The sequence below is a fragment of the Mercurialis annua genome, linkage group LG6, assembly GCF_937616625.2.
Source record: "Mercurialis annua linkage group LG6, ddMerAnnu1.2, whole genome shotgun sequence".
Lineage (NCBI taxonomy): Eukaryota > Viridiplantae > Streptophyta > Magnoliopsida > Malpighiales > Euphorbiaceae > Mercurialis > Mercurialis annua.
In genome coordinates, this window is record NC_065575.1 from 11,906,824 (window position 1) to 11,932,509 (window position 25,686).

The following is a 25,686-nucleotide window of genomic DNA, read 5'->3' on the forward strand; positions in this document are numbered from 1 at the left end:
ATCAATAAATTTGATATCCAAAATTTAGCAATAAACCGAGTGCCAAAGTTAACAAATAGTCTTGGTATTTAATTTTATTACTAAAAGTATCTTCAAAGAATTCTTTTAAATTTCCAAACTCTTTAATTTTGAGAGTTTGGCAATAAATTAAGGTTTAAATGCACAAACAAATCACCAATTTTCGCGTATTTTTAGTATTTGACACGAACTTTTAATTTTAGCATATAAATACACGAACTATTAATTTTTTGCATATATGACCAAGTTTCCGTTTTAGGTGAAAAACGGTGCCGTTTTAGGTATAAAACATTGTCGTTTTAGGTCAAAAACAGTGCCCTTTTATGTCAAAAACCGTGCCCGTGTTATATATGCAAAAAATGATAGTTCGTGTATTTATATGCCAAAATTAAAAGTTCGTGTCAAATACCAAAAACACGCGAAAGTTGGTGATTTTTGGAGCAATTAAGCCATAAATTAAAACTCCAATAAACTCTCTATTTTTTAAATTTAGAGAAGAGAGTGAAAATGGCTCTGCAGAGTCATTTTCAATTTCTACTTCAAATTTTGAAAGATTAAATTTTAAATTTCAAAAAATAAGTTAGTTTTATTTTAAAATATATTATTAATTATATTTAATATTAAAACTGAATAAATAAATAATTTAAAAATAAAAATAAATTTATATTAATAATATATATATTACTAGTATTATTTTAAAATTAAATAAAATAAAAAACTTTATATTAGAAAATTCATTAAATTAGTGTTATTAATATTTAATATTTTTATTATGTATCAAAACTAAAAAAGTTTAAATTAAATTTAGAGAGTTCATTGGAGTAAAAATAAAAATATCACTCTCTATTTTAAAAATGCTCTTTATTTTACTAAAGGTGCTCTTTAAAATAAAGAGCACCATTGGAGATGCTCTAAAATTGTTTACTGATGGATACCGAATCCTATAATAGTTACAGTGGAGCCGAGTCACTGGAGATCTATTCTCAGGTGATACCGGACTCCCAATAAAGACCTGAATATATGAAGAAGGCGCCGAATCCCTTGAGATTCGCCAACATACAGATGAAGACCGAATCCCGTAGGATCCGCCCAAAGCGCGTTAATCCGGGATTCGGGTAGATTGCCATATCTAGAAGTATCTTCCTATTTGGACACAATCTCCAAACATGGAAAGATAAGCTCTATCTTAGGAAGACGAGACTATTTAGGAAGATGTTCCTAAATAGGACTTATGTCTGAATAAGATAGATCACGACAAATCAGGGTGAATCTCTACAAAGTAGTCTGATCCCTACAAAGTAGGATTCACTTACCTACTATGACTCTACAAGGTATATTCATCTACTATAAAAGTAGCATGAGGTATGCCTAGAATCACAACTACATTTATATACTCAAACCGCTGCTCAAAGCTCTAAACTGACTTTAGCATCGGAGAGTTAATCGGACCACCACCGTCCGGTTAGCTTCTACCCTGTTTTGCAGGTCTCATTCACCGGTTGAGAAGACATACTCCATCAATTGGCGCCGTCTGTGGGAAAAGCTTAACTCAAACTTCAATTCGAAGGAGCTTTTATGAACTCAAAAACAAATTTCATTGAAGAAGATGACTTCTGAAAGAGTGAACCTGAAAAACAAACAACCAATGGATCCAAAAGGCACGCTGAAAATAATCAACGTGACGGAAGACGGGCTCCACAACTCCGGGGGAAAAAGTGACATTGGAGGGCCTTCTTTTTCAACACCTTAATATCAAACTAATTCGATGAGAGGAAGCAACCCAATTTCTTTCAACCTAAGCACTGAAGAGCAACCAACGCCAGGCATGGCAGCACAAGATTCGTACAACGAGATGCTGAAAAAGGTACTAGAATCTGTCAGGACAAATCTGGATAGATTGGCTAGTGAAGAAAAAAGAACGAATGATAGGCACGAAGAAACCATGAAAATCCTAAGGGAGAATTTCAGCCCGATAGCTCCAAGAAGAACGGAAGAACAAAAAACACAAATTCAAGCCGCCGAGAGACAAGGGGAGAAAATAAAAGAAGCAGGGAACCTAGAAACGGAGGAAATGAGGAAAGAGACGAAACGAGGAACCGACGGGAGAATGGAAACAGGAGTGACGAAGAAAGGCCAGACCATCAAAATAATGGAAAAGAAAAATCCAACGAGCAATCCCCTGAAACACCTAGAAATGAGCAAAACCAAGACGATGCCCGAAGCGGGTTAAACTCAAAACGAGAAGAACGAAGGGAGAAGGAGAAAGAAGATGCCCCACCAAAAAGCAAGCGACAAGACAAAGATGCGGGGAAAGAACAGCCAAAGAAAAAACACCAAGAAGGGGAGGGCGAATCCTCGGAATCGCACCAGAAGAGCAAAGCCACATACGTAGTGGAGGAAGATTTGGAGGAGAAGATCGCCAAAGCACTCAAAAAGTTGAAGTCGGAGGAACTGGACATAGACGATCTCAGGCTGAAAGAATCGCCCCTTTCACCCGAGATCATGGAAGAAACCATCCCATATAGCATGAAACTACCAGTCCTGCCAACCTTCAACGGAGAAGGAGATCCCCGAGATCACACATCCAGATTCACGGCCACCATGGGGCTACTCAGCGTATCAGACACTATTTTATGCAGGGTCTTTCCAACCACGCTCACGGGCACCGCCCAGAGATGGTACAACAAGTTGAAACCAGGATCAATCAAGAGCTTCGCTTCGCTCTCAACGGAATTTCTCAACAGATACCTCACAAACATACCAGCAAAAACTACCACCAGCATCCTGAGATCCTACATCCAAGAAGAAGGAGAAACCTTACGAAGCTACATCGAATGGTTTAATAAGCAAGCTATAAAAATTGACAACCTAAACGTTGATATGGCGACTGAATCATTGCGAGAAGGAACAAGATTCAGAAAACTTGTAGACAAGCTGCTGGTTAATAAACCCACAACTTTCTCGAACCTAATGGGCATAGCCAAAAAATACTTCGAAGTAGACGAAGGGCGAAGGGCGATACGTGGAAAAGAAGCAACAGGAAAAGAATCCAAAGAGAAATCCAAATAGAAGTCGAAGTCAAAATCCGACGATATGAGAGGAAGGCCAGAAGAAAATAGATGATTCGCCCCCCAAACGAGATACGAACCAAGATATGACCCCAGATGTCACGACCCAAACTATTGAGCCGCGACCGGCGCTAGGGAACGGGAGTGGTAGCTCCGGAACCCGTAGCAAGCCTAAAATCACAATTAATTTTTCGCAAATATAAAATAAACAAATAACAACAAACAACGGAAGCCAATACTCGTATATAACATATTACCAAATATACACACTAACTGTTTCAAAACCTCGCGGGCTCTAGTTACCGTACCCTGTACGAACTGGCCTCGCGGTACTATACACAGCAGTTAGTGTCTCAAACTGTCACACCGGCATCTGGGGCCGTGGATCATATACAAACACGTAGCCTATCAAAAACATATAAACAAAGACAGCAGTCGATATGTACAATCAAAATAAAACTGCTGACTAGGCTACTATTCTGCTGACACCGGACCACTACTGCAGCATTAACAGAAGTCATAAACTAACATATACAGATGACTTCTGCACTCCAAAATTGGTCTCTAGCTAAGTCCACAAGCTAAGCACCTGAAAGACATCAAAGGTGAGGGGTCAGTATTTGGGGAAATACTGAGTGAGTTGACATTTACTAACAGTATTAATATAAAAACATAGCATCGCATGTCAAGAAAACATTAATATAAAAGATATAAACATGTATTTGATCCGTGTGAAACTAATATCCTAGCATGCGACACATCTCTCGAATAATCATATATCATTCAATCCAATCGTAAACATCGATTGCGAGTCCAACTCGCTGGTGGCCCAGCCACTAGATACGGGGACTTCCAGGCTACACCGTAGCCGAGTTCACTCTGCGTATCTAAATCATAACCCAATCGTAAATTTCATATTCATCTACAGCTCACAGCTGTGTCAAGTCATTTCTCAATACAAACATACTAGACTGACTCGATACTGGTGATCACACAGCCTATTGACACCCAATAGGTAGCTAGTTTCATCGGATCGCATACTGGTTCTTATATACAGAAATTAAATAAAGCATATAACATTTCAATCAATTATATATAATGCGATGCGTGTGAACAGTATATATATATATATATATAAAATAGTTTTAATACACGAAAGTAAAAGTACAACTCACAGTGACCGCAAACCAAGAAATGATATGATCGATCTGATGGTATGCCCCCGCTAGTCCGCTTCTACTGACTCCACTACTTGCTGACACGTCTGGTACATTGTTTATGATTAGACGTGCACTTTATACTTTAATACATATAATACTTTCATAATTTAAATATTAGTTTCATTTTTGGTATTACTCTCGTATTCAGAAACTCTTAGTCGTGTCCACGACGTATTACATACTACTCCTTGTATCCGAGAGTTATATATTTCTTAATACTTTACATTATCGTTATTTGCGTAAAACGTCGAGCTAAGTCTATTTTAGTCCCTCGGACAAAAGTCCGTTTTAGTCCCTCATGGAATACGCGTCTGCACAAGGTGGTGTGCGTTCGCACACCATGGGTGTGCGTTCGTACACCGGTGTGCGTTCGCACACTGTGGGTGTGCGTTCGCACACCATCACTGGTGTGCGTTCGCACACCATCACAGGTGTGCGTTCGCACACCACGGGTGTGCGATCGCACACCACGTGCGATCTGCACGCAGTCCCCGGAAACATCGTTTCCGGGCTTCCCGTCGTGCTGTCACTTGCCATACTCACCAAACACTTCGTTTCCGATAAAACCCGTAACTTTGTTTCTCCAAAAACGCTAAAATCAAGTTTAAATCCATAATTCCAATTCCTAAACTAAAACAGCCCAAATAACTCAATTTCAGCACCAATTCCCGAAATTTTACCTTGAAATGAAGCTCAAGATCAGTAGAGGATTGAATTCCGAAGAGATTGCCGCGAAAATCACGTGAATCGGACGTCGTACGGAGAAACGGCGGCGAAATAACGTAATCGGCGAAAACCTCACAATTCTCTCGATCCTTCTCTGATCTTCATTTCATATTTCCTTAATTATATATGATTTGGCTAAAAGCTCATTTGAGTTCTTGTTCTTTTTGTTTCTTATCATTTATCCTTCAAACTTTTCAATCCTACGATTTAGTCCATAGCTAAATCGTTAAACTATTTTATTACGACTTATACGTATTATTTATATCCGATAAATAATACCAAGCTCGATATTAGTACTTTCCGTCAAATTCCAATATTTCTATTTTCGACACAAAGTGGCTAAATTACCACTTTGGTCCCTGCACTTCATTTTAGACTTTTCTTGACATTTTTCCTTTTAATTCCAATTCTAACTTTAGAGTTGAAATATAAACCTTGATTTTCTCATAATTAACTTCTCAAAACCGACCTACTTGAAACTTATTTATCGGAAAACTTTCCAATATCACCACTTCTGCGACTCAAAACTGGACACGTGGTCCAATTAGCTAACTAATTATTTTGGGGTATTACACCAGAGATGACGAAAACAACTTCACACCGCTGAACACCAGCCTCATGTGGATCAAAGAAAATGTCAAGAATGTGGTATGGCCACCGAAGATGAAAGCCGAGATAAGAGACACGAGAAAATACTGCAAATTTCACGAAGACTATGAACATGAAACGGATAGCTGCAGAGATTTGAAGGTCGAGATTGAGAGAATGATCGACACAGGCGAATTAAGGAAATTCGTGGCCCGAAAAGAGAAGAGCAATGACAAAGGAGAAAAGAGAAGCAGGGATGACAAAACAAAAGAAAAAGAAGATGAACGCCCATCCAAAATATTGGGAACCATACATATGACAATGGAGGTGGACACATCAGCTCTACAATTAGGAGAAAGCAAAGGAGAGAAGTGATGAACATCAGAGAAACTCACATGCCACCCGTAATCTTTGATGTCGAAGATTATGAACATGTCAAAGCACCTCACAACGATGCCTTGGTAGTAACTACTATCATTGAGAATTGGAACATGGAGCGAATCTTAATCGATGAAGGGAGCGCAATGAACCTTATGACAAACGCGGCGTACAAAATGCTTGGAGGAACCGCATCAAGGTTGTGCCGAGTCCCGATTCCATTGTCAGGACTCGGTGGCCCCTCCATCAATCCGCTAGGAGCAGTTACCTTGGAAGTGATAATCGGCCCAGAGAGAGGAATTAACAAGAAAGTCATGTCACTATTTAACATAGTAGACATGGAATTAACATACAACGCCATCCTCGGAAGACCCTTCCTTCATGACTCAGCTGCGGTAACTAGCATAAGAGCATTGACAATGAAAATACCAACCGAGAAAGGAGTAGTGACGCTAAGAGGAGATCAGAATATCGCTAAGAAATGCTACGACGAGTCCGTAGTAGACCTTCAAGAGAACAAGACCGAGAAGAAGGAAGAATAGGAAAGAAAAACGACCCATCACCAGTAACGATTTTATATCTTACCCGATGGTGTCAAAACTATCTTTAATATTTTGTATGCAGTCTTTTTATCAATAAAAGTTCAATTTTCCTACTATATGATTAGCCAGGCGAATCACTAAAGAAACAAAGATCAAGAACTGCCATTAATGATTAAATCAAAGATGGGCAATAACAAAACTATGAGTTTAGATTAAATCAGAAAAAGGCAAATCGCCAAAAAGGCAAATCGCCAAAAAGGCAAATCGCCAAAAAGGCAAATCGCCAAAAAAGAGTTTAGATTAACTCAAAACAACAAAATTACGAGTTTAAATTAACACAGAAAATGGTAAATCGCCAAAAAGGCAAATCGCCAAAAAAGAATTTAGATTAACTCAAAACAACAAAATTACGAGTTTAGATTAACTCGGCCGAAACAAAAGCGCTAAAACGGGGTTTAGAGTAACTCCCGAAGCGAAACAAATATCTAAATCAAGCACTGACTCGGAAATATTAAATAAAACAGAAGCAAACACTTTTATTGAAGCAAAAAAGAAGATATATTCATAAATCGCGAATTACAAGAAAAAAACAAAATACAAAAGAACAAAATCTATTTAGCACGATCCTTAGACATCCTATCAAGAAGATCGCGAGCAATGGCTTGAGGATCCAACCCGTTGACTCCAGAAAGATCAATATTTGGGTTCTGCTCCAAAAGGTGCCTCCCAATTGCAAGACGATACTCGCTAATCAAAGCAGAATAAAACGCCTTCGTATCAAGTAGACGGATATGAAGCCCTTCTACCTCTGATCTTAGCTTATTTCTCTCCTCGCCAACAAGAGTATTGATTCGAATAAGCTTTTCGATCTCCCGAGTCAAGTCATTAGTTCTCTTTTCGATCACTTTGACTTGGCGGTCATTAATTGCATCCTGCGCCTTGAGTTGCGATAAAAGCGAATCATGCTCCTCTAAGGATGCCTTCAATTTCGCCCTCTCAGACTCAGACGTCGCCAGAAGAGAAGATAGACGCTCGACCTCCTCCTCAGCACACTGACGGCGATCATTCAACACCAAAATAGACTGAAGAGCCTACAACACAAGAAAATAAACCAAATATAAATAAGGAAATAACGAATTCAAAAAGCAGTATACTCAAATAAAAATCAACTTATAGAGAAGCCATGAAAACAAGCAAGATCGGAGAGTTCCTACCCTTGCCTAAAGCAGAACCAATTAATGTCGTCAGGAATTGCCAAAGTCCTGATGTACTCCGCCAACACCCTAGGATTCAGCAAACTTGCCGGATCGTGACCTTCAACCCATTGCACTAGATTAGGAGCAGACGAACCTCCGAGAAGACTCTCCCTTGAAGAAGAGTCATTACTCACTCGACGTCTTTTCCTAGGCGGAGAATCCATATTCTGACTCGGGGAAATCTCTTCCGAATAAACAATAATCAATCCTGAAATCACCTCCTCAGCCTCTTCCGAAACATCCAATGGAGCTGGAGGGGGAAGTGGAGACACAACAGCCTCACCACCTATCGGTTCCTCAACCACATCGCCATCATCTATGACAATAACACCATCGCCAGCAAGCAACACTGCCTCGGCAGGAACCACAGTAACGTCGACGTCATCTCCCCGAATAGGCGCGGTGATGTGAGCTTCGGGACCGCCCATTGGAACATCCAAATCTACTTTAAATCCGGAAAGAAAATCGTCAGAAGAAGAAGACATCCTACAAAAAGAAAAGAAAAGAAACACCAACTTAAAACAATAAATATACCTTGAAGAAAGGAATAACGAAGATCCGCTAGACCTCGAGAAGGATCCTCCAAAGGAAACCATCGATGCCGAAGATGACTATTAACTAAAACATCTAAAATAGGACGTTGAAAGACACTATGGAATGATAAATCAGAAGCAAGGATCGACTCAGATAAACTTAAAGGAGACGGACAGCTCCGGACTTGATGAGTAGAATAACCATCCGAAAGATGAAGAAAAGCAAAATTATGATAAACAATAAAGAAACGCCTTCGCCAGCGGCTGTTCAAACAAGGAAGATAAATATGGGACCGCCCTTTCCTACCAAGAGCAAATACGAAACAACCATCGCATTTCCTAAAATCTACAAAGTAATACAACACATTAAGAGAAGGGGCATAGCCCCGAAGCCTACACGCCTCTATAAAGGCAAGCACCACCTTAATCGTACCAGGATAAAGTTGCCCCATGGCAACCCAAATCCCTACATACTTCTACCAAAAATGGATATAAGGGAAATCTAAGACCAGCAGCGAATTGCTCTTCAAAAACAATCATCCTACAAGATGAACCAGGAGAATCGGAAGCAGCCATATCGGCACCAGGTAATATTACCTTATAATCAAAGGGAAAACTATACTTAAAATAAATATCCAAGACTTCGCTCCTACGAAGCCCTGATCTGGTAATAGCCATAGTAGCGCGTGCATCTTCCACTCGACTAAGAGGCATCCTAGAACAGGAAATCACAAACACAAATACGAATTAAAGATCAAACAGAGAATATATTGAATAACACATCGAAGAACACCATGGGCAATAAAGCATTTCCCAGAACAGCAATAGCAGGAAGAGAAGGAAAACAGAAAAGCATCTTCAAACTTCAAAACACAACAAATAAAGAGCAAAAACATACCTGAGAATCTGAAGAAGCAAATTGTGAAAAGTGGAATAAACAAATGAAGAACAAGGAAAAGATAATTGAAGAAATAATAGTAATTTTGAAATAGAAGTGAAAAGAGAAAATAGAAATATGAAGAGCTTAAATACGAAGACTTTCAAAAAGACGAACATTTATCAAATCATTAAATAATGACACGTGGCGATAAAGAGAATCTTACCGGAGAAGAAATGCAACTCGCCAATATATGAAACGACTCGCCCATAATACGAAGCGACTCGCCCAGAATATAAAAAGACTCAGGTCCAAAAGAGCTAAAATCTACTAAGGCATGAATACCAATCACTTCAGCTCACTTGCGGGGTGGCTAATGATGGATACGGAATCCTACAATAGTTACAGTGGAGCCGAGTCACATGAGATCCATTCTCAGGTGATACCGGACTCCCAATAAAGACCTGAATATATGAAGAAGGCGCCGAATCCCTTGAGATTCGCCAACATACCGATGAAGACCGAATCCCGTAGGATACGCCCAAAGCGCGTTAATCCGGGATTCGGGTAGATCGTCATATCTAGAAGTATCTTCCTATTTGTACACAATCTCCAAACATGGAAAGATAAGCTCTGTCTTAGGAAGACGAGACTATTTAGGAATACGTTCCTAAATAGGACTCATGTCTGAATAAGGTAGATCACGACAAATCAGGGTGAATCTCTACAAAGTAGTCCGATCGCTACAAAGTAGGATTCACTTACCTACTATGACTCTACAAGGTATATTCATCTACTATAAAAGGAGCATGAGGTATGCCTAGAATCACAACTACATTTATATACTCAAAATGCTGCTCAAAGCTATAAACTGACTTTAGCATCGGAGAGTTAATCGGACCACCACCGTCCTGTTAGCTTCTACCCTATTTTGCAGGTCTCATTCACCGGTTCAGAAGGCAGACTCCATCATTTACTTATAAAAACTGTTTTCAATTGAAAATTCAATCCTAAAGCAAGTGTAAAAGTTTATCGTTGAACCTAGTGTTTATTTATCCTATCAAAAAAATAACATAGTGTTTATTTTTAAATTGAAATTTCCTTAAATTTATGTTCACGGTTTACACCATTCATTATAAAATAAACGGTATATGTTAAAAAGATATAATTTTAATTAAATTAATCTACATCGTTTATTTTATAATGAATGGTGTAAATCGTGAACATGACCCTCTCAAGTTCAAATGAACTTGAGCAGTGACGAAGTCAGAAATTATTTAAAAGGGGGTCAAATTTTATATGTGATATAAATTTCTAATGTTATAAGATATATTCACTAGATAAGGTGGTCAATTTGTTAATAAAAATAATTAAAAATATTATTTTATAGTGATTTATATAGTATTAATTAAGAGAAGAAACAAATCAAAGGTGGTCTATAGACCACCTTATACAATGAATAGCTTTCCCTCTAAATTTGAGAAAATCTCAATCCTTTATTTTATCACTAAAATTGAATATTTATTTCAATTATTTTAAATTGGATTTATTCCTATATTTAATGTTCAAGTTTACAATAAATTTGGAACTTATTTTAATGACTGCAATTGAATATTTGTTCAAATTATCTTAAATTAGAATTTTAATCCCAAACTTGCTGTTCAAGTTTATTGCGAACTTGTGGACACCAAATTTACAACAAACATGTGTATTTATTTTTATTATAAAAATTAAATATTTATTCAAAGTATTTTATATTAGTAAAATTTAATCCCAAAAAAGTATCCAAATTTATAATAAACTTGGTGTTTATCTTTATTACTGAAATTGTATATTTCTTCAAATCATTTTAAGTTGAAATTTAATCTTAAATTTGATGTTCAAATTTACAATAAACTTGGTATTTATTTTTATCACTAAAATTGTATATTAGTTCAAAGTATTTTAAATTAAAATTTTATTATAAAACAGTAGTCGAAGTTAATCCATAAACTCGGGATCCAAGTTTATCCATAAACTCAACGTCCAAGTTTACAACAAACTTGCTATTTAAAAACTTGGACACCAAGTTTAAATAGGTAAACTTAAACATCCAAGTTTAAATTGATAAATTTGGACATTAAACTTATCATCCAGATAGATCTTAATTTAATATAGTTCTAATAATAAATAATTTTAATAATAAAAGTAATTGTTTTGATATTAGTGAAAATCAGTTAAAGAAATGAATTTAATTGCCATTAAGATATTATTTGGCACAATTATAGTCTTTTTTATACATTTTGGACACAGTATCAGCAACTGCTACAAATGGGTGAGACAGAGTTCACAGCAGATTTCCAACTGCAGGAGTAATTATTTTAGTGGTGGCGGGTCTCTTGCAGAAATGTAAACCTGTGCTGTACTTAACTACAATAGAATCTTCACTTGTAACTGAGCAATTACTTAGAATAGTTCAAATATTATTCCTGAAAATAGAACTTTGATTTGAATGTCTTCTGTGTTATGTTTTTTGTGATCAATGAATAGAGTGCTATACAGTTCTTTTAATCGAAGTTTAATTAATCGTCTAATGACTACACTGTATCGGATTCCAGCATATGCAATCTGTTTTGACTATCTTCAAGTGCTATCTCAAGTTCCATTATCTGTTGTTTCAGCCTATCTTGTATTACCTCATGAAGGCGCAACCGCAGCTCCTGAGGTGGTACAGTGTAGATTCCTGTTTGTATTGGATAAGATGAGGTTCCACTTGCTTCATGCTCCGAGTCTGATAAACTATCTTCCACAAATTCTAAATGTACATCCAAGGTAGATGACGATTTCATTGTTTGTTCTAATATTTCTAGCTCAGCTTCAAGTTCTGCCTCAATTTTACTAATTGCTTCAGAATTCTTACACTTGTTGTCAGATAGTTCTTTGCTGTCGAATTTAGATTCCTTTTCTGTCGAAAACGCTGTTTCTGTATCCTCATTTGGCAGCTCTTTTAGAATTACATGGTCTTTCATTTCGAGTTCTTCATATAAGTCACGAGCCAGGTTCTCATTCTTATTCAGTTGTTCATTTAAATTGTCTACTTCTCTTCTGCTGTAAGCAATGATCAGTGTCATCCCAATAGCTATTCCAACAAAGAAATAAAGCAAATCATTGCTGGAAAAACCTGATAGAAACATCCAAAATTATGCACATATCAATAAATAAATCCACAGATATAATCAGTTCCTAAATCATTTCTCAATCTCAAAAGACGTTGACATAAACCTATTGTTGTGCAAAAGCAGAATCAAACGGAATATATGGTCAAACGGAATAATCAAACCGAACAGATAAGTTCAGTTTGGTTCTGTTCGGTTTTGTTTATAAAATTAGACTTATTACACATGAACATAGAGAAAGAGAACAACCTTGTGAATGAAATGATTCAGTTTGAGTTTCTGTTGATTCCATCTCTTTTCTGAAATCATGGCTGCCTCTGCTTATTAAACTTCCAACTGTCTCCATGTATGTACTTGGTGATGGCGATGGCGATGGCAATGGTGATAGTGATGCAAGTGAAGTATACACATATTCTAGAGGTTTCAAGATACTCTCATCAGCCTTGTTCTTTAGTTGAGTTCTCGCGTTTCTTGTATTAATCCCATAATTCTGCAAATGGAATTCACCACTATTATTAGCACCAGAAGTACTGCTTACTGCTCCATTCACTTGTAATCTGCATAACGGGCAAGTTCTACCGCGTATCTGCTGCAATAGATTCCATGGATGAGATTGACAAGAACATGTTTTGAATGAGCTCTCTGTTGTTACTCTTGATGTTGAATTTTGGAAGTAATTAGCTTTGGCTGCATATCCAACACCAGCAGCTGCAGCAACTACCCATAAATCCATAGTCTTTGTTTACTAAACCAATTAAAGAAACAAATTAGGCAAAGTTTCATTATGTGAAAGAAGAAATAATAAAAGAGTGATTCTTGAAAAGAAATGATAATTAATTTTAGAGCTGAACTTTGAAAAGACCTTTTTGGCAGTATATATGTCAACTTCTTCAATTCAAAACCACTTAAATTGTTATCTTTTTTTTTAATCCAAAAACAGATATCTGGAACCTCAGAAACCATCTACTACCAACTGAAATAATGTGGACAGAAATATTTGAGCATCAAAAAAGCTAAAACACACACAGATTCTAACAGCAGCAGTAAAATATATCTTTTTTTTGCCAACTTGATGTTCAAGCTAAACAATCAGTATATGATAAATATATATCAAGTATCAAACTGATGTCCTGTGAGCACAGCCATGCCGATAATGATCCGCATTTCCCTGTTTCGATTGACCAGAGGGTTAACAAGAAACGGAGGAATACTAAAACTGGTTGAACAGCTGCGTTGCGCCCTTGGTGTTATCAGTTCAGACTTCATCATACTGCGGTAATCTTTTTCGTTAAAGTATTTGAAAGCATCTTGGAAAGACTGCATCAGTACTATTCTGTAACCATTCTCACACACAATAAGAGCATTTTTCAATCCACTGTTTGTTGTGTTCCGAAGAAGCTGCAGAACAAAAGCATGTGCGTTGGTTGCATTGATTGTAGCTTGATTGATTGTAATCTGGGTCAAACCGACATAATCTGTCAATGGATTTTTCAAGTTTTCGTTGAAAACTTGGTTGCAAAATCCGAATTCTTCCATCTGATGACAAATGTAGCACGCGTAATCCTTCGTTAATTGCATATAATCTATGGTTTTAATGCTCAAGACAAAAATGGAAGATATTATATCTTGTAATTTAGCAAAAGATTCAGCATTTAGTTGGTTCTGAAATTACTGTACTAAGAAGCATTCAGTTTGTCAGGTACTTGGTACTGGAATCCTGTTAGACTAAAGTGGAAATAATTTGTCCAGCCCAGCTGCAAATATATTCCCGTTAATGGTTTCAGGAGATGAATTTACAGCTGTTTCAGAATTTTTTTTTTACATTAAATAACCTGTCGACGTCGTTGGTTTCAAATATTTTCTAAATCGTTCATCTCTTCCAAATTTATTTAATGTTAATTTTTCAAACAGTTATAATAGTTAGAATGGATGAGAGTAAATTAATAGTGGTAATTATTTTTAATTAAACATAATAGCGAAAATTAAAATGTGAAAAAAAGAAAAAAAAGGTGGTGGTAGTTCACTAAATATATTTTATTTGCAATTTACATTTTATATTTTTTTATGACTAATTATTTTTTAAAAAATTATTATTTTTATTATTCTAGTATGAAAGTTTTAATGTATTCCATTATTAACAATTTTAAACTACATTAGCTAAGGGTTTCTACTATGTAAGGATTTAATTGTCTAAAAATTATAATAAATGGTTAAATTTGTTTCTACAATGTTGATCGGATTTTCGGTTCGCTTCAATTTGTTTTTAAAAAATATTAATTTTCTTTTAAAGAATATTTTAAAAAATTAACCTTTTTAGCGAACTCGGAGCTCGGGTTTGATTTGAGTTCGGGATTCGAGACCCGGATTCAGTTCGATTTAGTTTTTAAAAAAAAAAATAATTGTTTTTCCAAAAAAAAGAATGACAAGTTATTTTTTCACAATATTTAAAAGAAAATACATTTTAAAAAAATAATTTAAGGAGTGAACTAAAAATTAATAAGGGTTTTTTAAAACTTTTCTTTTTATTTCAAAATAGAGAGTGTAAGACAGACAGAGGGATGCGACTAGAAAGGGCCTTGAACCGGTTTTGCCAATTTTTGAATTAAAATGATCTTATATGCTTGAAAATGATTCATTTGATTTTTTATGCTTTGATTATTTTTTAAGTTTCAAAAAGAGTGTTTAGTATTTTTTTTCCCAATTTTGTTATACCTTATCTGTGATTTCTACTGCTAGCTTAAAAACCAGTAAGAGCAAACTATAAGGGTCAATGTGCTTAAACCCTCAAAATATTGATGGTATTTTGCATCTTTTACCAATTTATCTTATACCAGAAGAAAGGGAATATGCCATATTGTGTTGCTTTAGAAGAATGAGAAGAGGTGGTCATCTTCTTCTTATTCATAAGTAGAAGATTTAGGTGAAAAATGGCATTAGCAGGCAATAGTATTATGCTACAAACCAGAGCTCCTTTTCCTACAACTTTAAAATCCTCAAAGTCTGCATCAAAACTCATCACTTTCCAACCAAAACTGCAATCCCTCTCTCACTCTAACGTTGGACTAAGTGGAGTCTCTTCTAGTTCCATATCTGATGATAAAGTTGGGGTCCAACAAGGTAAGTTTTAACAAAATTGTTGAGTTTTGCGGATTTAGGAAGAGCGTATGGTACACAATTGTCCGCCTTATAATTTTGAATCCTTCCAAAAGTTATTTACATATTGTAGTATGTCTGTCTTAAAATTTACTATATTTTATCAATTTTTCAACTATATAAACTTTCAATATAATATTGGCCACTTTATAAAATATTTCTAAGTCCGTCACTGTATAATAAAATTGTGGAATTGTTGTGGTTTTTAGGATGGTCAGAGTTCGGTAGGAAGGTGAGCGGGGAATGGGATGGGTTTGGAGCGGACTTTAGTAGCCAAGGAAAACCAATTGAACTTCCAGAAAATGTGGTGCCTGAAGCTTATAGAGAGTGGGAGGTTAAGGTTTTTGATTGGCAGACTCAATGCCCCAGTCTTGCTCAATCACAAGAGTTCCATTTTATGTACAAGACGATCAAATTACTTCCGACTGTCGGATGTGAAGCTGACGCTGCTACCAGACACAGCGTCGATGAGAGAATTGTTGGTGGAGGGGATAGTGAAGTTTGTGGGTTTGCATATGATGCCAGTGGGTGCTATGTTGGTGTGTGGGCAATGAGGGATGATGGTATGGAGGTGGAGTATTGTTTGATGCATCCTCATGATAAGGAGTCCCGTGTGAGGATAATAAAGTTTGTTGATTCAAAGATGAGATTGAAGAATATAAGGGTTTTTGTGGAGCAGTGGTATGGAGAATTTAGAAATGGCGAGCAGTTAGGTGGATGTGCTATGCGCGATTCTGCATTTGCGGCTACTGCTGCCCTGCAAGCTTCTCAAGTCGTAGGAGCTTGGGAGGGTCGCGCTAAATCTGCAACTTTTGTTAACATCAGCAATGTGAGTGAGTGTTCCTTTTTTTTATCTTGTTATGAGTGAAATTGAAATTGGCTATTCAACTGAAACTTGTCTTCAGTCGTTTGTGCAAGAACTAACAGGAGACAGCATTCGCAACTCGGTAAGGGATGAGCATAGTCTTATACTGCTTCCAAAACAACTGTGGTGTTCCCTTAAAGCAGGTTCACATGGTGAAACCATCTCGGAGGTGGGATGGCTGTTTCAACCTCAATTTTCTTTGACGTCAACATGCATTTTCTCAACTCATGCGAACAAAAAGGTTTTAGATTCTACTTACTTACATTCTACTTAGCTACTATTATTTGGGGTTCACTGTCCTTTTCTTTTTCTTTTGCAGGACATATCCATAGCAATAGCAAGAGAAGAAATTGTCGATAAAGCTTAAGAAAATGTAATTTTTTTAGTTTGATCTTACAATGCATGTGCTTATGATACTACTTGTAACCTTATGTCTATTCAGAATAATGTATTAGTTTCCTAAACAAGTTACAATCAAAATCTGATCTTCCAAATTCCTCCAAGAATTAAGCTTTTTACAACTACATCTTTTAAGAAACTAGACAAGGACACTTGAACTCTTGATAAAGCTTAAGAATGATTTGTCATACAGCAATTTTCTTTCAGCTTTGCTTTTAGATAGCCTGCCAATGTTAAACTGTGGGTCAAATTTTTATACCAATGTCTAAGTCAGAATTAGGAGCACGCTGCTGTATTTAGTTGCTTCAGTATGACACTAGACTAGAATCTTCACTTGTAACTTAGCAATTACTGAAAATACAACTTTGATAGTTTGATTTGAATGTCTCTTGTGTTCTGTTTTTTGCTGTCGATTTTTGGAGACTTTTTCGATTCCTTTTCTGTCGAGAATGCTGTTTCTGTACCCTCATTTGATAGCTCTTTTAGAATTACATGCTCTTTCATTTCGAGTTCCTCACATAAGTCACTAGCCAGGTTTTCATTCTTCATTTGAATCGTCCACTTCTCTTCTGCTGTAAGCAATGATTAATGTCGTCCCAATAGCTATTACCGTAAATAAATAAAGCCAATCATTACAGGAAAAGCCTGAAAGGAACATGCAAAATTATGCACAAATCAATAAATAAATTGACTAATATGACCAGTTCCTAAATCATTTCTCAATCTCGAACAGAATACTCGAACAAGTTCAGCTGGGTTCTGTTTGATATTGTAAAAAAAATTGTTTTGGTTATTAAACTTGTAACATCTGAACATGTGTAGAAAGAGAACAACCTTGTGAATGAAATGATTCAGTTTGTTTTCTGTTGATTTGATTCCACTCTTTTTCAAACCCGTGGCTATCTCTGGTTATTGAACTTCCGATTGTCTCCATGTATATATACTGGTGATGGTGATGCAAGTGAAGTATATACATATTCAAGAGGTTTCAGGATACATATGTAAAATGGAGAACAAAACAATCTAAGGACAGGAAAAAGGATGGAAAAGAAGATAGTTGTCATTAGCTTTTCCATTTCGATTTACCAGAAAGTAAATAGAGGTGAATGTTTCAGATTCTGTTTCTTTTCCTGACTTGTAGTTAAATGAAATGACTTTGGTGTACTGTTGTTTGACTACAATTGCTGTGTACTCCTGTTTTTATCTCTCCAGAACTTGAGTGAAACTTGGAACGGCCACCAGCTTGAACTTGCAACTGGAAAAGACGCAGACTTGTTCATTGATTTCGTAGGACGGGGGATTGCAGCCACAATTCCTTGTAGAAGGGTTGCAAACAAAACTCGCATAATAGGGTGAGGGAGGTAAACGGTTTCTGAGAAATAACTACTAAAATGTAGGCACAAGAGTAATCATTGCTAGAACCCCCAATATTAATTTGGGTTTTTTCTTTTCTCATTATTTATATTGTACTCTCCTACTTCCCTTGTTCCCCAAGTGGTAAGAAATCAAGGGATACTGCATCTTCAATTGTAGGAAAATCAACCACTAACTGCTGTCTCCTGAATTTTGGATTTCTAGGCAATGGGGACTGGTTGACTATCAACTACCTTGTACTGTTGACATGCTGTGTGTAAATAACTCTTTAAGGACTGTTAACATTTTTCATTCGTCTATGCTCGTATGATTGCTTATGATTGCATTGTGTGATACTATTTTCAAATGTTTTTACTGGTGGATATTATGTCTATCCAGCTCATTGATATAATTGATTGAAATGGCCAGGAGTGTTAATGTGATGTAGTTAGCTGATGAAAAACCTGTTATGCTGGAGATATACAATGCATTAACCTAGGGAATCTGTTACAAATAATAATGTCTCTGCAATTATTAATCAGACTTATATCTATGTTTAATATGCTCCTGTCATCAGAATTGCTCGTCATCAGTAATGCAGCATAATGAGTTTACAGAGTGCCGTTACTGCGGTGGGCGTGGACGCAGTATTAGAAACTGTTGCAAACAGGTGAGACAGAGTTCACAGCAAATCTCCAACTGCAGGAGTAATTATTTTTGAAATGTAAACTGGCACTACATTCAGTTGTTCGAGTATGACACTAAATAGAATCTTCACTTGTAACTTAGCAATTACTGAAAATAGAACTTTGATTTGACTGTCTTGTGTGTTTTGTTTTGTTTTGTTTTGTTTTTTATGATAATGAATAGAGCGTTATACAGTTGTTTTAATTGACTAATGACTGCACTATCAAATTCCAGCATATATAATCTCTTTTGACTGTCTTCAAATGCTATCTCAAGTTCCATTATCTGTTGATTCAGCCTATCTTGTATTACCTCATGAAGGTGCAACCTCAGGTCCTGTAGTGATACAGTGTGCTTTGTGCTCCGAGTCTGATAAACTCTCCTCCACAAAATCAAAATTTCCATCCAAGGTAGAAGACAATTTCATTGTTTGTTCTAATATTTCTAGCTCAGCTTCGAGTTCTGCCTCAAGTTTACTAATTGCTTCAGAGTTCTTACACTTCTTGTCGTATATTTCTTTGCTGTGGAATTTTGGAGATTTTTTTTCGATTCCTTTTCTGTTGAAAATGCTGTTTCTGTACCCTCATCTGGCAGCTCTTTTAGGATTACATGATCTTTCATTTCGAGTTCTTCATATGAGTCACTAGCCAGGTTCTCATTCTACTTCAACTGTTCATTTAAATTGCCTAGTTCTCTTCTGCTATAAGTAATGATTATTGTCATCCCAATGGCTATTCCCACAGAAATAAAGCAAACCATTGCAGGAAAAGCCTCAAAGAAACATGCAAAATTATGCACAAATCAATTAATAAATTGACAAATATGATCAGTTCCTAAATCATTTCTCTATCGTAAACGGAATAATCGTACAAGTTCGAACAAGTTCAATTCGGTTCTGTTAATTATCGTAAAAGAAAAACTGTTGTTTGGTCATTAAACTTATGACACATGAACATGTGAAGAAAGAGAAAACCTTGTGAATGAAATGATTCAGTTTGTGTTTCTATTGATTCCATCTCTTTCCGAAATCATAGCTACCTCTGGTTATTAAACTTCCAACTGTCTCCATGTATGTACTTGGTGATGGTGATGGTGATGGTGATGGTGATGGTTTCGAAATACTACCATCAGACTTGTTCTTTAGTTGAGTGCTCACTTTTTCTGGCACATTTCTTATGTTATTCCTGTAATTCTGCAAATGAGATTTACCATTATTAGCACCAGAAGAAGTCCTACTGCGTATCTGCTGCAATAGAATAGATTCCAAGTATGTGAGTGGTCGTGTATGTGACAAAAACATTGAATTTCTGAAGTAGTTAGCTTTTGGCTGCATATCCTACAGCAGCTGCAGCAACTGCCCATGAATCCATAATCTTTCTTTACTAAACCAGTAAAGGAAACTAATTAGGCAAAGTTGAATTCTGTGAAAGGAAAAGAAATTATGAGAAAGAGGATTCTTGTAAAGAAATTAAATTTAAATTTAAAGCGGAACTTTTGAGAAGTGCAAAGCAAGAACATAAAATGTACAATTTGCTCTTAATGACAATACTTTGATAAGACCTTTTTGGCACTATGTATGCCAATTTCATCAATTCAAAACCACTTAAATTGTTATCTTTTTTTTTTATCTAAATAGGAAAAAGAAAAAATCAGCTTTAGCATTGGAATATCAGTAACCATCTATTACCAACAGAATTAATCTGGACATAAATTTATTAGCACCATTAGAAAAAACATCGTACTGATTCTAATAGCAACAGTAAAACATAATATAGATATCAATAATCAAGCTGATGTCCTGTGAGCACAGCCATGGCGATGATGATCCGCATTTCCCTGTTTCGGTTAACCAGAGGGTTGACAGGAAACGGAGGAACACTAAAACTAGTTGAACAACTGCCTTGCGCCCTCGGTGTTATAAATTCAGACTTCATCATACTCCGGTAATCTTTATTGTTAAAGTATTGGAAAGCAGCTTGAAAAGACTGCACCACTATGCTGTAACCATTCTCACACACAACAAGAGCATTTCTTAATCCTCTATCTGTTGCGTTCCGAAGAAGCTGCAGAACAAAAGCATGTGTGTTGGTTGCATTGATTATAGCTTGATTGATTGTTATTTGGGTCAGACCAACATAATCTGTCGATGGATTTTTCAAGTTCTCGTTGAAAGTTTGGTTGCAAAATCCAAATTCTTCCATTTGACAAATGTAACTGATCCGTTCTTGTGTTTGCTCGTCGCTTGCCGCAGGATTAGTAAAGAGAAAGATGATTAAGAAGATAAAAAACTGGCAACAAGAATGATTCATTTTTCTGCTTTCAAGCTTGGAATGAGGATACAGAATACCAGCTGCATTTATAGGATATAATTTTGTGGCTAATGAGCTGTAGCATGCGTAATCCTTCCATAATTGCATATAATCTATGATTTAATGCTCAAGACATAAATGGAAGATATGTCTTGTAATTTAGCAAAAGATTCAGCATTTAATTCAGAAATTTAATGAGTTAAGAAGAATTGGTTTTGAAATTACTTTAAGAAGCATTCAGTTTGTCAGGTACTTGGTACTGAAATCCTGTTAGACTAAAATAGAAATAACTTGTCCAGCCAAGATGCAAATATATTCCTATTAATGGTTTCAGGAGAGATTCTTTATCACAGTACTAATTGATTAATTGAATAAGCCGTTAAGCAGTTAAAGGATTAAAAACTGAAGGGGAAAAAACTAAGGGAAGAGTAAGAAAGAGACAGATAAAAAGACAGTAGTATTATTTATTTACCAGAAAGTACTTACAGGTGAATGTTTTCTTCACATACAAATCAAGATGCAAGTGTCGTACTGGGGCAACTATCCACAGTACAGGACAATATATCTCTATAATCCCGGGAAATCTGGAATGAATCATAAACCTTCCCGTCTTTACTCTTCTTATACTCGAATAACAGATTTGAATGATCAAACGCAGTAAGTTTCACAAATCCGTGATCATAATCTTTATACAAACTCCAAGCTGTTTGGAGTGTGGTATATGGCGAAAGGCTTGCTCCTGCACCACCAACGACGACATGTATTGTCCCGTTCAGGGAACCTTTATAGTAATGCTTCTCTTTACTGGTGCATGTATTCTGCAGAAAGAGAATCTTAAGATTAACTCAAAATTAGCAACAAAGAAGCTTCATATGTTCTCCAAATACCTGATATATAGGGCATGTTCTCTAATTGTGCAAATACCTGATATATTGGGCATGTTCTCTATTGTGCAAATACCTGATATATAGGGCATGTTCTTTCATAATTGTGCACATGACCAAACATAGCAACGTCAACCTTGTATTTCTGCCAAAGTTTTTGAAGGCTTTCCCTTCCCATCGGTTCTCCAAAGGATCCTTCCATTGCATAAGTGATACAAGATGAATAACCCAATACCCGATGTGCAAGAAAGATCAACCAGGGTTGCTTTTGTCTATCTACTGATGCTAGGCAATGCTCAATAAACTTGTACTGTTCTGTTCCCTCCCTCCAGTCATGTTCCGTGTCTGCTATGCAGAATCTGAACATGCCATAATCAGTAGAATACCTGGCAAATGAGAACTAAAGCGTTTATCATCACTTCTTCCAGACAATACATTAAGACTACACTAGCTCAGCTGCCTACTCAATGAGAATGTTTGCTACAAGATTGTTTGATTATACAAGATCGTAATAAATACCGAAGTTTCTGTAAAATTATTTTACCAGAACTTTGCCCTGTTCTCAGTAGGGACATAGAACATAGTCTCAGCCAAAACACCACATTCTCCTCCAGAATCCAAGTTCCCATAAAAGGATCCTGTCCCTGGCCAGTCACGCTCATGGTTGCCACTACAAGGAAGAAAACTAATCATCACTAAATAAATTCATAATAAGATACATGCGGAGGGACTTAAAAACAAACCTTGCAATCATATAAGGGATGGTTGATGCAATGGGATCAACTTGTGCAGTAAATTGGTCCCACTGTGATAAGTATCCGTTTGCATAGCATATATCTCCGATGTGGAAAACGATATCAATGTTGTTCAAGTCTTCAATGAGCTGCTTAGTTGTGTTTAGAGAGCCAGGCTGAAAATCATTATATTCACTAGAACCATCAACTTCACCCTGCAAGATGAGATGAAATGCTTCAGAAGCTGCAACAAACATAGAAACGGACTGCAGCTCTAAGTCTTGATACCATACGGGGAGAAATTTTGTAAAAGCTTAATTTGAATTAGTGACATATGACAACATAAAAATCAATAGAGCGAGGGTGCAAACTACCAGAAATTCAGCTATTAAACTTGACATGCACATTCATGACTTTTTAATCAGGACAGTAAACGAAAACGAAATGTTCAAGAAGTTGAAACCTTTCCCATGTCACCAAAAATGACTACACGCTGCAGAGAATTTTGTCCAGGATAAGGAGAAGCTCTAAACTGGTACTTTGAACTCCAAATATAGGAACCGTTGAACAATCTATGTCCCAGCTTGTACATATACCTAAACAATCAGCAAGAAGCTTATTTATTATATGCTCAGTCACTGTAGCAATGAAACCCTGATATCTTTTAGCATGGTTCTAGTCTAATGCATTACGATTGCACTAATGGCAAATTCATGGTGCTAATCTAATGCCTTTAGACATGTTATAAGCATGATAAATAAATCCCTCAAAATGCAGAAAAATATAGAAATCATTCACAAAAATATGCAATCATATCTAGAATAATATACATAACTTACACTTTGTTGGGCCACAAGTCCTTCAAATAGCTAGTGTGTATATATCCAGGATCACGCCATCCTACAGTCCTTGCTGGCGCACCTGTGCATAGGCAGAGCTCATTTTGCATGTAATAGCAGTAAGCTCTATATATAAACATTGTCTAGATATCAAATGCATCCGAAGGCAAAAAGTTCAATTTACTCACCACACATGCTATGACGATCAAATGTGAGTGTTCCAGCCGGGGAACGGATAGGATCACCTCCTTTAGGACCCCATTCAACAAATGGCTCTGCTTCATTGATCCCATATCCACTTGTCCAAGTTACAGTCATCTGACAATAAGATGGCATTTATATTGTTACTGCTACGAGAAACCATAACTTCTCAAACAAAATGGCCAAAATAGCATCAATGTTAAGATATGAACGAGAAAAACAAAAAGAAAACCAAGATAAGGAAATTTAGTGTGGAAACAGGCTTATGTTAACTGCAACAGTACGACGGGAAGACTAAGCAGCAACCGTGTTCATATTTAATGCAAGAGAAATAAAAAGGGTACTACTATTCTCAATACAGAACACCAATTAGATATATAAAGCAAAATAAAGGAGATATTGGATTTACTTCATCCCATTTTTTCCCGTGCGCTAAGCGTGGATAAACTGGTGCATTCGGATTCGAGAAAGCTACTGTGTTGGACACTGCCACCAGCTTTGGCTATAATTCCAAGAAAATGAGTGAGTTAATGATCAGAATGCAGAAGAGATCAACTGAAGTTGCTATCCACAAACAAAGAATAAGATAAAGGCAATGGTTTTCACATAATTATTGGAATCAAGGGCAAAGCATACTATAAAGGAGTATATATACATTGAAAAAGCCACCAGTAAATAGAGCAAAGGAGAAATCAGATCTCTGGTTGATTAGCTGGAGCTTCAATGACCCTTCTCCAGTATCTTTGTAATTAGGGGTAGAGTAATTTGCATACTGAAACTGCATACAAGCAAGACCACAGTCTGATCATACAACAACCATTGAACAGGAAATCACAGAGAAAAGGCCGCGTAATTATCAAACCTTAATAGGTGCAGAACACAATAGAGGAGGGAAAACTCTTGGATTTTCTGATGGGCAAGCATCAGAGCTGAACACACAACAGTAGAGTAATGTAACAGAAAAATAAATAATTTAGATAAGGGTAGCAACATAGTACCTGAAATTAGCAGGAGAAAACACACCAACCCAATCATCAACTGAGGGAATTGGATTGCTAAATTCCACTGTAACCCACTCTTGATTTTGTTTCTGAAACACAAAATATTTGTAATGCTATCCAAATTCTTGATAATTGCATGTTTATTAAAGTAGTGTGAGAGTTGAACTACCTTGAGGCCAAGGAGTGAAGGAGAGGCATTAATGTAAGCAAGATTGGTAAGAGCAAAAGTTGTGTTATGAATAGAAATTTTTGAAAAAGGATGTGAAGCTGTTTCTTGAAGAACTAGAAGTAGAATAATTATAGACAAGAATTGGAACCTTAATTCAGACATTCTAATACTTAGTATTGTGCCCAACAACACAGTAATCAAACTAAACCATGTGTTTGATAACTTAGAGTGAGTTTGAAAAACTGTTGATTGAACTGTGTAAAATGAACAGGTGTTCCAATCTTTTTGGAGGTTGTAGGAACTAGGAATCTCCTCAACGAACATTCCATTTCGAATTTTAAGTCTCGGTCATTTTTGCTGCAACAAATACAATACAATCATTGCAGCTGAAGCCAATTTTAAATTGAATAAAATCAATACTCTCGGAATCGCTCATGAAATGTTTATGAATAAAGGGTCAATGCGGATCTCAAATTTATGTCTCGGGATCAAATAAGTATATTTTAATTTTTTGAATCAATTAGATCTAAAACTTGTATTTTCAAAATTAAATAGACCACTTGAGTCAATTTAGTTAGGCTCTCAAATTTGCATTTTGGAATCTAAGACCACTTTGACATGTATGATTTCGGGGTTATTTGGGCCTAAATTAAGAGAGTTTGGGAACCAGATTGACTGATAAAATTGAAAATGATTTATTTGACCCCGAAAATACAAATTTTAAGTTTAAT

The 25,686-nt window shown here is 36.3% G+C and overlaps 5 protein-coding genes across 7 annotated transcripts; 1 reads left to right on the forward strand and 4 right to left on the reverse strand.

Annotated features, from left to right (window-relative positions):
- Positions 1-11,647: 11,647 nt before the first annotated feature.
- LOC126653818 (protein POLAR-like 1) lies at positions 11,648-13,122 on the reverse strand. The gene is made up of 2 exons (XM_050347767.2): positions 12,611-13,122; positions 11,648-12,366 (listed from the first exon to the last, which is right to left on the reverse strand). The coding sequence occupies exons 1-2, from the start codon at positions 13,092-13,094 to the stop codon at positions 11,783-11,785; spliced, it is 1,068 nt and encodes a 355-aa protein (XP_050203724.1). The 5' UTR covers positions 13,095-13,122; the 3' UTR covers positions 11,648-11,782.
- A 213-nt stretch (positions 13,123-13,335) lies between these two features.
- Positions 13,336-14,142, reverse strand: LOC126653821 (uncharacterized). The gene has a single exon (XM_050347770.2). It carries the CDS (start codon positions 13,937-13,939, stop codon positions 13,472-13,474), a length of 468 nt encoding a protein of 155 aa, XP_050203727.1. The 5' UTR covers positions 13,940-14,142; the 3' UTR covers positions 13,336-13,471.
- A 1,062-nt stretch (positions 14,143-15,204) lies between these two features.
- LOC126653819 (uncharacterized) lies at positions 15,205-16,885 on the forward strand. Its single transcript, XM_050347768.2, has 4 exons — positions 15,205-15,478; positions 15,724-16,343; positions 16,420-16,620; positions 16,699-16,885. The coding sequence occupies exons 1-4, from the start codon at positions 15,289-15,291 to the stop codon at positions 16,744-16,746; spliced, it is 1,059 nt and encodes a 352-aa protein (XP_050203725.1). The 5' UTR covers positions 15,205-15,288; the 3' UTR covers positions 16,747-16,885.
- Positions 16,886-20,348: 3,463 nt separating this feature from the next.
- On the reverse strand, positions 20,349-21,157 carry LOC126653820 (uncharacterized). The gene has a single exon (XM_050347769.1). The coding sequence runs from the start codon at positions 21,125-21,127 to the stop codon at positions 20,597-20,599; it is 531 nt and encodes a 176-aa protein (XP_050203726.1). The 5' UTR covers positions 21,128-21,157; the 3' UTR covers positions 20,349-20,596.
- On the reverse strand, positions 20,861-25,439 carry LOC126653816 (probable inactive purple acid phosphatase 1). 3 transcript variants are annotated; one of them, XM_050347761.2, is made up of 13 exons: positions 24,956-25,437; positions 24,784-24,875; positions 24,648-24,714; positions 24,441-24,563; positions 24,195-24,287; positions 23,773-23,902; positions 23,585-23,666; positions 23,209-23,341; positions 22,755-22,960; positions 22,556-22,681; positions 22,088-22,397; positions 21,614-21,945; positions 20,861-20,881 (listed from the first exon to the last, which is right to left on the reverse strand). In XM_050347761.2, exons 1-12 carry the CDS (start codon positions 25,277-25,279, stop codon positions 21,640-21,642), a joined length of 1,992 nt encoding a protein of 663 aa, XP_050203718.1. In that variant the 5' UTR covers positions 25,280-25,437; the 3' UTR covers positions 20,861-20,881; positions 21,614-21,639. The 3 variants fall into 3 exon arrangements, 2 of the variants coding, with proteins under 2 accessions (XP_050203718.1, XP_050203716.1); XM_050347759.2 differs by lacking the exon at positions 20,861-20,881 and having other exon boundaries at positions 21,570-21,945; positions 24,956-25,436; XR_007632322.2 differs by lacking the exon at positions 20,861-20,881 and having other exon boundaries at positions 21,856-21,945; positions 22,015-22,397; positions 24,956-25,439.
- Positions 25,440-25,686: the final 247 nt, after the last annotated feature.

Coding starts and splice junctions, on each gene's coding strand:
- LOC126653818 (XM_050347767.2), bottom strand. CDS start 13,094: ATGGATTTATGGGTAGTTGCTGCAGCTGCTGGTGTTGGATATGCAGCC. Junction 12,367..12,610: donor TGAATCATTTCATTCACAAG/GTTGTTCTCTTT, acceptor TGTTTCTATCAG/GTTTTTCCAGCAATGATTTG.
- LOC126653821 (XM_050347770.2), bottom strand. CDS start 13,939: ATGCAATTAACGAAGGATTACGCGTGCTACATTTGTCATCAGATGGAA.
- LOC126653819 (XM_050347768.2), top strand. CDS start 15,289: ATGGCATTAGCAGGCAATAGTATTATGCTACAAACCAGAGCTCCTTTT. Junction 15,479..15,723: donor TAAAGTTGGGGTCCAACAAG/GTAAGTTTTAAC, acceptor TGTGGTTTTTAG/GATGGTCAGAGTTCGGTAGG. Junction 16,621..16,698: donor CAACTCATGCGAACAAAAAG/GTTTTAGATTCT, acceptor TTTCTTTTGCAG/GACATATCCATAGCAATAGC.
- LOC126653820 (XM_050347769.1), bottom strand. CDS start 21,127: ATGAATCATTCTTGTTGCCAGTTTTTTATCTTCTTAATCATCTTTCTC.
- LOC126653816 (XM_050347761.2), bottom strand. CDS start 25,279: ATGTTCGTTGAGGAGATTCCTAGTTCCTACAACCTCCAAAAAGATTGG. Junction 22,682..22,754: donor ATCCCTTATATGATTGCAAG/GTTTGTTTTTAA, acceptor TCTTCCTTGTAG/TGGCAACCATGAGCGTGACT. Junction 22,398..22,555: donor GAGAACAGGGCAAAGTTCTG/GTAAAATAATTT, acceptor CTCATTTGCCAG/GTATTCTACTGATTATGGCA.